Genomic DNA, 13882 nt, shown 5'->3' on the forward strand with positions numbered 1-13882 from the left:
CAAAATTGTAATGCAAATATTCATGTTTCTCTTCTCCTTTCTCCCAGCATTTTTTTTTTCGATGGCTACATTATTGCCGGTAAAAGGATTATCAAACGATGATCGTTGAATATCAGAATCAGAAGATTAAAAAAAATTGATCTTCGATAACTCAAAAAATCAACAGGTGATTCTCTATTTGTATAAATTTCTTTATTTTTTATTTATAATCTTACCAATTGATTGTGGTAGTGTATTTTTTATGAAAATAAAATTTACCGTATTTCTGATTGTACCAAAATACCCGTGTCGAAAACCGGTACGAATTCGGAGGAGCTTTTCCGAAATGCTCCATAATTTCCAGGACCTTTAAATCATTGTCAATTATGTGCATAGCCCCCCAATGATGGCATTGCAAGGACGAAAATCATATTAAAAAGGAAGTGATTCCCACATTTGGACTACATATAATCAATTGAATTTACGTAGGAGCTAAATGTAAAAAAGTTTTTGATCTCTTGCTCATTCAAGGAAAATGAATCCAGAGCCAGAAAGGTCTAATTATAGTTTTAGCCTACCAATAATGTTAAAATATGAAATTTGTCTTAATACCTCAATTTGACAGTGTTTGATCTCTCTGTTTTAATAATGTTATGAGCATATATAAATTGATAACACCATTAGTTGCTGTCTTAAAGTGATGTAGTCAAAGTTTATTTAAAATAAAGTTAAGGCATTTGAGTGACGTGATTTTATTATTGGTTGAACATGATTGATTAAAAACACTATAGAGTCTGAAAGTTTGAAACCCACTAATAATTTTATAAAAGTGAAGGCTCAAATTATGCCGAATAATGATTAAATTTTTATAGAATAGAGGGATTAAAATCATAATTAAACCATTGAGGAAATGTCTGAAATTTATTCATATCCATTATACAGTCTTCGCTTTTGTAGGAGAAGAATACATATCCTTTCACTGTCCGAAATTCTGTTTGATGAAATTCGCAGAACTTTCATTTCGTTTCCTTCATATTCAAGATTTTCCGTTGGTCCAAACAGAATAAATAAAAACAAAGAAAAAAACAGTGCATTAATCACCAATCACCCTCTATAAAACCTTCAATGAACATGTCAAATTTAGTTTATTCTTACCCTTTTTTAATTTCTGATACAATTAACATGTTGTGTACATTAGGGAACAGAACTTCCAGGAAAGTCAAACGACGTTACCATCATCATAAAACGACAATCGCGGAGGCGGCGTCGGCGATAAAGGTTGCGAGGGCAATGCGTAATGACCATACTGAAACGCTTCCGTGTCCCTTCGGGGAGTTGGCGACGGATTTATCGGACTCGGAGCTCCGTGAGACGGCTTACGAGATTCTGGTTGGAGCATGTCTGAGTTGCGGCGGTAAAAAGTCGAATAATAACGTAACAAAATCGGAGAAAGGGGCTTCGACATCACACACGTCATTGACGTCCAGGGCGGCAAGTAAGATGAAGAAGGCTTTAGGATTGCGATCTCGGAGGAAGTCGAGTGGTAACAAGCACGGCAAGGACCGAGTCAAAAAGGCGAGTTCGATTGAGGAGACGTTGCGAGTTCAATTGCGTGTTTCAGAGCAAACGGATTCCATAGTTAGAAAAGCTCTCTCGAAATTTGCTGCTAATCAGGTTAGTTAAAAATCGGATTACATTAGTGGTCATTTAACTATACTCAAACAATCGTTTTGGTCACTAAACATTCAAATTTATAAAATAATTCATTGTATCTATTAAAATATTACAAAATAATAATTGCAACGTTATAATAAGTATAAGAATTTGATAAATTTAATGATCTTTTTATAACAATTTGATAAAATTTAATAATTATTTTATAAATATTAAAAGTTCACTGATTTAAACGATAATTTGAATATAATTCAATGATCTCAATGTACTTTACCCATAAAAGAATTGTACAACATTTCTTTCTTTTTAGGTTAAACACACGACATCCCTAAACTATAACAAAAATTTATATTAATCCGAAATTTTAAAATATTTCAATCGATGGTGTTACCACTAAAGGTAACGAGTAGGTTGAAGGAAAGAACTAATTGAAACAATACTTCTATTTAAAGATTTAATTAGAATTTTATGAAATTTAACGATCAATTTAAAATTAAATCCATAATTTGATCAAGTCCTAGAATTCACTGGACTTTCTATAAATACAGATGTGATTCACTTTCACTAATTTTATAATGATTTATGATTATTGAATGATTATAAATGAAATAGTTGAGATTAAAATTTCGTACATCTATATTATTTCCTTTTTATAGTAAATAAATTTAATGGTAAACTATTCGAATGATCACTTATGTTTAAGTAAGTATCTATTTTTCTAACTGAAGTTTCAAAAGTAAAAATTGGTACTAACATTATCGATTTGTAACAAATCGATCACTTAACGTTAACTGTTATTGTGGTGACAAAAAACAAATGTGACACTTTAACTGCTGACCTGACACCATTTGACCACGACAGAGCCATTTTGACCGATTTTTCTCTTCCATTTTACTCAGAGAACTCTATAGCTTATGCGTTAGTCGAGTTCCTGGTTTCATGGAAAAGTAGAAAGAGTAGAAGTTTTGATGTTAGACTTAGTTTTTGATGTGTTGAGCGTATGTGTTGTGTTTGCATGAGAGTGATGAGATAGAGAGGGGGTGAAACATGTAAGGAATAATGGTTAGACTTGGATGCAAGGGCAGAAATCACATCTCCAAGCGCTGAGAGAGCTTTATTTATAAACTGGGATTCCTTCAATCTTTCACCTTCAACTCAACCTTTTTCACACGTTCACTGTCAGCCAAATCTACCAGCTTTAGGTGACTCCTAATCTTTTGGCCATTGATCAAATTCGTGTGAGACACAAGAAGCTGCAAGAGACAATTGTTTGTTCATTATTAATAAAACATATAGTGAATGATAATGGTTATTCTACTTAATATTTTGAACTTAGCAAAAATTTGTATTTTAAAGCAGATATGTTACTTTTAGTTTTAAATATGTAAACAAATACCTAAACCTTAGCTTTGAGATTTATAAGTAGTGGATGATGAATAGTTTGGAGATCATGAGATAAATCTGAGTTGTTGATGATAAATGATGTGAGACCACGTGTCGATCCAGTATGGTGCAGCGAATATGAATAAAGTAAATAATAGGAAAGCGTAAAGAGTAGGACTGTGGGAGTATAAAGAGAGACGAGAAACCATAGCAGAGGGGAGAACCCAGGCAATCCCCTTATGAACCATTTGAGTTATTTTCTCGTACAAAACTTGTTACCTTTTACTGATTGAAGGTTGACTTTTATGGCAGACATAAGCTAAGATCATAGTGTTGCCAAAGCTCATGGAGAAAGTGTTGTAAAGATGATGAGAAAGGATTTCATTTAGAGTTTCTTTAGGTTGTTTACGATTCTTTGAAGATTTCTGAGAAGATGAATTGTTCAGCTCCTTTGGTGAATTAACAAATGTCTTGTGAAAAATAGACAACATTTTTTCCTTTTTTCTTCAAATTAACCATTAATCTTTAAACCAAACACACGAGAATCTAATGAAAAATACACTAAAACAGGAGTGGATTGAAGGGATTGAAAGGGGCTGGTATATAGTATAAAACAACAACAAAGGAAGTGTGGATATGAAAGAGAAAATCCGTCAAAACTGTTGGATATATGAACTGCAAAACTACACCGTTAGCACTGACTGAAAATATAAACAGTAATTAAGAAGAACAGATTCGTAAACCGTGTCGTGGTAAGGACCACTGCCTTAGAAACGAATTCGCCTCGATGTGTGTAATCGCTGCAGTAGGCGGACCGTCCCCCGAGGTTAACACGGTCGCTCCGAATTCCGTACACCCGAAACCGGAGTGGACTGCTGGTGGTATTGCACTTCTGATCGGAAAGCACTCAGAGAGAACTCACAGAGAGAACTTTAGAAAACACTTTGGTAAGTGAATTGTGAATGTTTTGGAGTGAGTTGAGAAGCTGAATATAGCTCTCTATTTATAGGCTAGAAATAGGGTTAAAGTCGTCCATAAAATTTCAGGATTAAACCTCTTATTTGTAACAGCTGAAATGACTAGATGAACCTGACTCAGAAATAGTCCAGGTTCATTGTATCATTATTCAGCTGTTATAACTCCCGAAATTATATCATGTAACCCCTGGAATTAAATCAAATAACTCCTGTAACTCCTGATATTAACAGCTTGTCTCCTCTGTACAAAGCTGTAAATCAGTCCAGGTACATCTTAACGTTTCTGATTTAATTTAGGAATAAACTGTTTAATTTCTGATAAAAAATAATTCAGCTGTTATTATTTGAAATTCAAACAGTCCTCAGCAGCCTATAAATATCAGTTGATATCTTTCACATTTTCCATTTGTTTCTTTCAAAGAGAAATTCCTCAAGAATTTTCTCTAAAAAGATAGTATCCGCGCGGACGTGTCGAAGACACGTATTACCACGACCACGACCACGACCACGACCTCGACCTCGACCACGACCACGAGCCGAGCCGAGCCGAGCCGTGCCGTGCCGTGCCGAGCCGAGCCGAGACGAGACGGACGGACGGCGGCGGCGGTGCGCGAGAGCCCCCCTTGTTCTCTATCACTCAACAAGGAAGTGGAATGTCAAGCCTTAAATACCATTCCCAATAGTGTTTCCAACACTATGTGGGATTGAGCATTACCAACATTCCCCCACTAATGCGAAAGAAATCTTCTGAAACTCGAAAACAAGCTTTCCAGAAGAGTAATAGCGAGATTAGTTGTTTAAGCACTAGTGAACATATCTGGAACTAGTACATAGTGATGATGAGCAATCCTTCTCTTAGATAAGTGAAACTAGTCTGGAACTTTCTAAGATCAGGGTAAACTCATAACACACAACTAACCCCTTCATCCACCTGAGTCCTCGATGTGTAAGATATATATACAAAAGTATATATTTGGCCATCTTACCTCAGGATTCTAGTAAGTGTGCTAGAAAAATAGCCCAACATTTTTCATAGAAGGCGGCTAACCCTTCTCACTTACATAGGTTATTTCATCAAGTTTATCTCAACATAAACCACCCTTTAAAAAGGAATATGAAATAATTAAGAGCTTTTATAATAGCTCAACCTCACAAAGGGTATGGTGACTTTTTTTCAAGTTCATTATAAATGAACCACCCAAACTCTGGGCTAAGAAGTCATTAAGAATAAATATTCAACCTCATTTATCGGTAAATTCAATAAGTCCTTCTCACTAGAACCATCCAAATACTTGGATTTGAATTTATTAAGAGTTTAACAAACTCAACCTTTCTGTCGGTAAGTTCATCATTTCCTACCCACTCACTCTGGGTTATGAACTTATTAAGAATAGATATTCAGCCAAAATCGGTAAATTCATCAAGTCTTTCTCACTAAGACCACCCAAAGCCTGGGCTATGAATTTATTAAGAGCAATTAAGCTCATCCTGGGCATGCACATTATTCATCATAGGGATAGGCAGTAGGAATGTGCACTATGAGTCTTTCCATGGTTTCGTTTGACCACATGGAACTTAGATAACTAAGTTGGGTATCCACCATGAATTCCTCAACCAATGGGCTTTAGACCCATCCCCCTCGACGAATCTAGGACCAGCTTCCGACTTAACCCTTTGGTAAGTGGATCTGCTAGGTTCCTTTCCGACTTCACATACTCTAAAGAGAGCACTCCATTCTTTATCAAGTGTCTAACTGATTCATGTCTTATGCGAATGTGTCTTTTCTTACCATTGTAAGCTTGGTTCTTAGCCACACATATCGCAGCTTGTGAATCACACAACAATGAAACTGGAGGAGTCGGTCTTCCCCACAACGGAATATCTGCTAACAAGCTTCTGAGCCACTCGGCTTCTTGCCCAGCTAGGTCAAGAGCTATAAACTCTGACTCCATGGTAGAACGAGCAATACAAGTCTGCTTTGATGATTTCCACGAGATCGCTGCTCCACCCAAAGTAAAAACATACCCGCTCGTAGAGCTTACCTCATCATTATCAGAAACCCAGTTGGCATCACAATATCCTTCCAATACCGCAGGAAAGCCAACAAACTCAAGTTTCCAATTCACAGTACCCTTAAGATACTTCAGTAAGCGTTTAAGCGCAATCCAGTGCTCACCACTCGGATTATGAGTATATCTACTTAGTCTACTCACAGCATAAGCAATATCAGGCCGAGTATAGTTCATTAAGAACATTAAACTTCCGATTAATTTAGCATATTCAGTTTGGGAAACACTACTTCCTTTATTCTTAACTAGATGTATGCTAGGGTCATAAGGAGTTCGAACAGGAACGACATCAAAACTGTCAAATTTCTTTAGCACTTTCTCTATATAATGTGCTTGACATAAAGAAAATCCCTTCTCAGTTTTGGTAATTTTGACTCCTAAGATTACATCTACTTCTCCCAAATCTGTCATCTCAAACTTAGTGGACAAGAAATTTTTAACTTTGTTAATGGACTCAATGTTAGAACTGAAAATCAACATGTCGTCAACATAAAGACTTATGATAACACATTCAGTTTCAAACATCTTCGAATACACACAAGCATCCGAACCATTCACAACAAAACCAAAACTAAGAATAGTTTTATGAAATTTCTCATACCACTGTTTAGGAGCCTGCTTAAGTCCATAGAGTGACTTTTTGAGTCTACAAACTTTGCCTTCCATACCAGGTGCCTCAAAACCTAGTGGCTGCTCCATGTAAATCTCCTCATCTAGATCCCCATTCAAGAAAGCAGTCTTAACATCCATTTGATGTACCTGCAACTTATGAATAGAGGCTAGTGCAAATAATGCACGAATCGTTGAGATTTTTGTAACGGGAGAGTATGTATCAAAGTAGTCTAAACCAAACCTTTGAGTGAACCCTTTGACGACTAACCTTGCCTTGTATCGCTGAATCGAACCATCTGGCCTTAGTTTCTTCCGGAAGACCCATTTGTTGGAGATTGGTTTGAATCCCTTAGGCAAGTCAACTAATTCCCAAGTATGATTAGACATTATCGATTCTAGTTCATCATTAACAGCGCTTTTCCAAAAACTAGCATCGATAGATCTTATAGCTTCTTCAAAAGTTTTAGGATCCTCATCTAATAGAAAAATTTGAGCTATAGGATCTGAAATGAAGTCTAAATCATTTATCTCAGAAATAAAGGAAGTAATAAAGTCTGGTCCAAAAGAGGTTTCAACTCTTTGCCTTTTACTTCTTCTAGGCTCAAAATCAATTTGTTCAGAAGACCTAGCAGGTTTACTAGAAGAAGTTGATGGAATATATTCTATTTGTGTTTCAATATTTATTCTCGGTTCCTTTAAAGGAAAAGTATTTTCAAAGAAAACAGCATCTCTTGATTCACAAATAGAATAATCTTGTAAAAGCATGAATCTGTATGCAGCACTATTCGTAGCATACCCTATAAACACTGCATCAACGGTTTTAGGTCCGATGGTGGACTTCTTAAAGTCTGGCAAGCCCACTTTAGCCAGACACCCCCACACTTTCAGGTATTGTAAATTAGGAGCGTATCCTTTCCACAATTCATATGGGGTAGAATCTAATTTCTTATGAGGAACTCGGTTCAAGATATGAGTTGCCGATAGAATGGCCTCCCCCCACATGTTATCAGATAACCCAGAACTTATTAGTAAAGAATTCATCATCTCTTTTAAAGTTCTATTTTTCCTTTCGGCTATACCATTCTGTTGAGGAAAATAGGGGGCTGATGTTTCATGAATTATGCCATTCTTTTCACAAATATCTTTTAAGAAATTAGATCCATATTCACCACCTCTATCAGATCTAACTCGTTTGATTCTCCTATCTAACTGATTTTCAACTTCTGCCTTATAAATAAGAAAGAAGTTTTCAGCTTCATCTTTAGTTCTTAGGAGATAAACTTTTGTATATCTTGAATAATCATCTACAAAAGTTATGTAGTAGTGTTTTCCTCCTTTACTTTCAGTGTTTCTAAAATCTGCTAGATCAGTATGAATGAGTTCTAACAGTTCAGTCTTTCTATTAGAAACAGTCTTAAAGTGAGGTTTAGTATGCTTAGCTTCTACACAAATCTCACATTTGTTAAAGCTAGTTGTGTCTAGTTTAGGCAGAACATTCATATTCATTAATTTCTTTAAAGCATGAATATTCACGTGTCCTAATCTAGCATGCCACATATCAATGGATTCAACAATATAAGCAGAAGTGGTAGCTTTATTTTCATTAAATTGAGTTTCTATGACAAATAAACCATTGCTTAAAAACCCTTTCCCCACATAATCACCATTTCGGGAAAGTAAAAGTTTATCTGCCTCAAAAACTAACTTAATGCCTGCCTTATTCAGAAGCCCACCACTTATCAAATTTCTACGCAAGGCAGGTACATACAGAACATTATTTAAAGCCAGAGTTTTACCAGAAGTCAGCTTGAGTAAAACCTTGCCTTTGCCTAGCACTTCAGAGCTGCTAGAGTTCCCCATGTACACACGTTCACCAGTGTTTCCATCCTCGAACTCAGTGAAAAACTCATTCCTTGCGCAGAAATGCTTCGAAGCGCCAGTGTCAACTACCCATTCTGAACTGTTCTCCACCAGATTAACTTCTGAGACCACCGCAGCAATGATCTCATCATCTTCTTCTACAACGTGCATCTGTGGCTTGTTGTCATTCTGGCGGTCTGAGCGGTGTTGGCATTGGTAAGCCTTGTGGCCAGGTAAACCGCAGACATAACACTTGAACGTCTTTCCTTCCGGTTTGGCCTTTCCTGACTTCTTGAAGTTGGTAGCCTTCTGTGGTTTCGTCTTTTTGTCTTGATTCCCACGTTTCATGATCTTCTTCAATCTTCATATGGCCCACAAGTTCTTCAAGCGAAATGTCTCTCTTCTTATGCTTAAGAGAGTTACGGTAATCGGACCAGGACTTGGGCAGTTTCTCAATGAGTACATTGGCTTGCAGCACCTCACACATTTGCATCCCTTCAGCGATGATGTCAGCGACTAAGTTCTCATAGTCATGGACTTGATCCATTATTGGCTTGTCGTCTGTCATCTGGAATTTGAGCCATTCGCCGACAACGTACTTCTTGATCCCCGCATCATCCGCACCATACTTCTTGTCGAGAGTGTCCCATATTGCCTTGGCACTCTTTTCTCTAAGGAACATATCAAATAGTTTATTTGACATGTGGCTGAGCAGATGTCCTCGTACCGTCTTGTTATCCTTCTCGAATTTCTCGTAGGTAGCGAGAGCGGCGGCGGCAGTTGCTAAGGCATCATCATTGAGGACCGCATCAGCATCATTACCAACAGCTGGGGTTGGCGGCATGGTAGGTGGTGGCTTGAGCAACACGTAATCAAGATCAAGTTGCTCGAAGAATATAAGAATTCTTTGGGACCACCTTCTATAGTTCTTTCCATCAAGTGCATCGAGCTTGGAAAGATCGGGAATGAGTTTGCTCAAAGGTGTCGACATGATTGCAGTTTATGGGAATTCGTTTCTAAATTGTTGGATATATGAACTGCAAAACTACACCGTTAGCACTGACTGAAAATATAAACAGTAATTAAGAAGAACAGATTCGTAAACCGTGTCGTGGTAAGGACCACTGCCTTAGAAACGAATTCGCCTCGATGTGTGTAATCGCTGCAGTAGGCGGACCGTCCCCCGAGGTTAACACGGTCGCTCCGAATTCCGTACACCCGAAACCGGAGTGGACTGCTGGTGGTATTGCACTTCTGATCGGAAAGCACTCAGAGAGAACTCACAGAGAGAACTTTAGAAAACACTTTGGTAAGTGAATTGTGAATGTTTTGGAGTGAGTTGAGAAGCTGAATATAGCTCTCTATTTATAGGCTAGAAATAGGGTTAAAGTCGTCCATAAAATTTCAGGATTAAACCTCTTATTTGTAACAGCTGAAATGACTAGATGAACCTGACTCAGAAATAGTCCAGGTTCATTGTATCATTATTCAGCTGTTATAACTCCCGAAATTATATCATGTAACCCCTGGAATTAAATCAAATAACTCCTGTAACTCCTGATATTAACAGCTTGTCTCCTCTGTACAAAGCTGTAAATCAGTCCAGGTACATCTTAACGTTTCTGATTTAATTTAGGAATAAACTGTTTAATTTCTGATAAAAAATAATTCAGCTGTTATTATTTGAAATTCAAACAGTCCTCAGCAGTTCCTCAAGAATTTTCTCTAAAAAGATAGTATCCGCGCGGACGTGTGCCGTGCCGAGCCGAGCCGAGCCGAGACGAGACGGACGGACGGCGGCGGCGGTGCGCGAGAGCCCCCCTTGTTCTCTATCACTCAACAAGGAAGTGGAATGTCAAGCCTTAAATACCATTCCCAATAGTGTTTCCAACACTATGTGGGATTGAGCATTACCAACAAAAACGGCTCTCTCGTGGTCAAATGGTGTCAGGGTAGCGATTAATGTACCACATCAGCTTTTCATCATCCATAATAACGACTGTGAACATTGAGTGATCGATTTGTTATAAATTGGTAACATTAGTGATTAGGTTAATTTACAACCGTTGAAACTTCAATGGGAAAACAAAAACCTTATTCAAACATAAGTAACCATTTATGTAGTTGACCCTAAATTTAATTGAACTTGAGCTGATTATTTGACTGTATCTGAAATTTAAATAAGAGTTTATTATTACTCAAATTCGATTCAACTCGATCACACCTTTATTAACAAAAGTAGTGCCAATTTGTGTTTTTATCAGACGATAGAGTCCTTGGTTTTACCACTCGAGATGCTGCAGCAACTCCAGCCTTCGGATTTCCCGAACCAAGAAGAATACGAAGCTTGGCAGAGGAGAAATTTGAAGCTCCTCGAAGCCGGACTCCTCTTGCATCCTCTAATACCATTAAACAACAAAGACACTGCGCCACAGCAGCTAAGAAAGGTCATCGACGGGGTATCAGAGAACCCTTTCAACACCGTAACAATCAACGAATTGATGCAAGCCCTTCGGAGCATCGTAACATCGCTCGCTTGTAGATCACGCGACGACGGGTCAATTTCTGATAATAGTAACTGGGCAAATGGTTTCCCTTTGAACCTCAAAATCTACAAAATGCTGCTCGAAGCATGTTTTGATCAAAATGACGAGACATCAGTGGTTGAAGAGCTAGACGAAGTCCTAGAGCTCATAAAGAAGACATGGTTGGTCCTGGGATTGAACCAGACGCTTCACAATCTTAGCTTCCTGTGGATATTGTTTAACCGTTACACGTCGACGGAGCATGCCGAAGGCGACCTGTTGAACGCAGCCGATAAAATGTTAGTGAGAGTCGAAAACGATGCCAAGGCATTGAAAGGAGATGCCAATTATGCCAAGATGTTGAGTTCTACTTTGAGTGCGATCTCAGGTTGGGCTGAGAAAAGGCTTGTTGTTTACCACAGTTGTTTTCGTAGAGATAACACTGAGTCGATGGCATGTGTTGTTTCCATGGCGGTTCTATCGGCAAAGATAATGGCAGAAGAAGATGGTGTTGAAGGAAACGGAAACGATGTGGGATATGAGAGAGTTGATGGATACATAAAGTCATCATTGTGTGCTGCTTTTTCCCAGGCAAGTTCCCAATATTTGAGCTTAATCTTTTATTTTGTCCCTGTATATGAATGAGCAACATCAGGTAACAAGTCTCCTATATCCTGAAATAACTTCATGGACTAAATCTTGGCAAAATTAAGGATAAAACAAGAATATTCAAATTAAGTCCACTAGGGGAAGGATTTCACAATTTTACCTGAAAGATAACACGTTTTTTTATCAATTGATATGTATCTAGACAGGTAATGGATAAGGAAAAGTCGAGCAACTCTCCATCAAAGCACCATCACAACGAGCTTCCTTTCATGGCCAGACTTGCAGAGGAATTGCGTACACTGGCTTCTACCGAGAAGGAAGTATTCAGTCCCATATTAAAACGGTGGCATCCGCTTGCAGCCACCGTAGCAATCGTCACCCTTCATTCCTGCTACGGGAATGAGCTCAAGCAATATATTTCCGGCATCGACGAACTGTCGCCGGATATTTTACGAGTGCTGAAAGTTGCAGACAAATTGGAGAAAGATTTGGTGCAAATGGTAGTTGAGAGTGAAGATGGTGGGAAGTCAATCATAAGGGAGATGGTACCTTATGAGGCAGAATCTGTCATTTGTGATCTGGTTAAATCATGGATAACCACCAGAACTGATAGATTGAAGGAATGGGTTCACAGGAACCTGCAACAAGAGGTAATATGGGTTGAATTCTGTCCCAGATAATGACTAAATTCAAGCATAGTAGAGGGATCAAATCCATAATTTGACCATCTTATGCCAAATGAAACCGGTATACTTATGCATCGTGTATTTTTCTCATCTCTCTGTAGGCATGGGATCCCAAGGCCACTAGGGAGCGTTTTGCTCTATCTGCAGTTGATGTGTTGCGTATTGTAGATGAAGCTGTTGAAGCATTCTTCTCGTTACCAATAACTATACATGCGGATTTGCTTCCCGATTTAGCCACTGGGATCAATGACTGTCTTCAATATTACATTTCCATGACAAAGTCCGGCTGTGGTACGTTTTACCTACACAAGACTAATGCATGTATCACAATTTCGTGTTGATTTCACTTAATTATTTTTCTGTTTACGAATTCTTAACGCATCTTGTGATACACAGAGAGCAGTAGTTATGTACCCACAATGCCGCCTTTGACGAGATGTTCTCAACCCTCCAAGCTTCCCAGTGTGTTCAAGAGAAAAGAAAAGGCTCATAAGAAGCCTCATGCTGGGACTGCAACTGCCAATGACAGTGATTCCTCCGGGACACCCCAAATGTGCTGTCGAATTAACACACTGCACTATCTTCAAACTCAGTTGGATGGATTGGCGAAAAGGGAAACTCATGATATTTCCAATGGGAACATGGAGAAAGCGTTTAGAGTCTCAGCTGATGCATGTGAAGAAGGGATCCAACAGCTATGTGAAGCAACGGCGAACAAAGTCATCTTCCGTGACCTAACTCATCTCTTCTGGGATGGTTTGTATGTCGGGGAAGTTTCATCTTCAAGAATTGATCCTTTTCTTCAAGAGCTCGACCACCATTTGGAGGTCATTTCATTAAAGGTGCATCACAAGGTTAGGACACGGGTTATCACTCAAGTGATGCAGGTTTGTTTCGATGGTTTCTTGCTGGTTTTACTTGCCGGAGGCCCTGCTCGTGCGTTCACCCTGCAGGATTACGAGATGATCGACGAGGATTTTAGGTGTTTGACTGATTTGTTTTGGTCTAATGGAGATGGACTCCCGGCTGAGTTGGTGGAAGAGTTCTCCACCACTGTTAATGAGATTCTCCCCTTGTTCCAAACAGATACAGAGAGCCTGATCGAGAAATTCAGGAATTTAACGCTCGAGAGTTGCTCTTCTTCTTCTACTACTAAATCAAAGCTTCCATTGCCACCCACCACCGGTCATTGGGATCCCACTGAACCCAACACAGTTTTGAGAGTTTTGTGTTATAGGAATGACGAAATAGCAGCTAAGTTCCTTAAGAAGGCTTATCAATTGCCCAAGAAACTCTAACAATTTATCTTCTTCTTCTTCTTTTTTTATTTTCTCTAGTGAAAATAACAGTCAAATGATGCTATAATCTGATTTATTTGAGCCATATAGCTGCCTTTTTATTAACAAACCTAATAAGGAAGCACTTACAGAAACGATACTTTTTATTCAATATGTAAAAGCTTAAACCATAGACATCTATTTATACTTTAGATACAAGCAGTAAGGTGG

At 38.4% G+C, this 13882-nt stretch overlaps 2 protein-coding genes across 2 annotated transcripts; both read left to right on the forward strand.

Annotated features, from left to right (window-relative positions):
* Positions 1–1192: 1192 nt before the first annotated feature.
* On the forward strand, positions 1193–11727 carry LOC120197458 (protein unc-13 homolog). The gene is made up of 2 exons (XM_039198982.1): positions 1193–1653; positions 10819–11727. The coding sequence occupies exons 1-2, from the start codon at positions 1270–1272 to the stop codon at positions 11722–11724; spliced, it is 1290 nt and encodes a 429-aa protein (XP_039054913.1). The 5' UTR covers positions 1193–1269; the 3' UTR covers positions 11725–11727.
* Positions 11728–11897: 170 nt separating this feature from the next.
* On the forward strand, positions 11898–13672 carry LOC120197642 (protein unc-13 homolog). The gene is made up of 3 exons (XM_039199092.1): positions 11898–12338; positions 12476–12665; positions 12771–13672. The coding sequence occupies exons 1-3, from the start codon at positions 11898–11900 to the stop codon at positions 13670–13672; spliced, it is 1533 nt and encodes a 510-aa protein (XP_039055023.1).
* The last annotated feature ends 210 nt before the right edge of the window (positions 13673–13882 follow it).

Source organism: Hibiscus syriacus, unplaced genomic scaffold (assembly GCF_006381635.1).
Source record: "Hibiscus syriacus cultivar Baekdansim isolate YM2019G1 unplaced genomic scaffold, ASM638163v2 tig00117048_pilon, whole genome shotgun sequence".
Lineage (NCBI taxonomy): Eukaryota > Viridiplantae > Streptophyta > Magnoliopsida > Malvales > Malvaceae > Hibiscus > Hibiscus syriacus.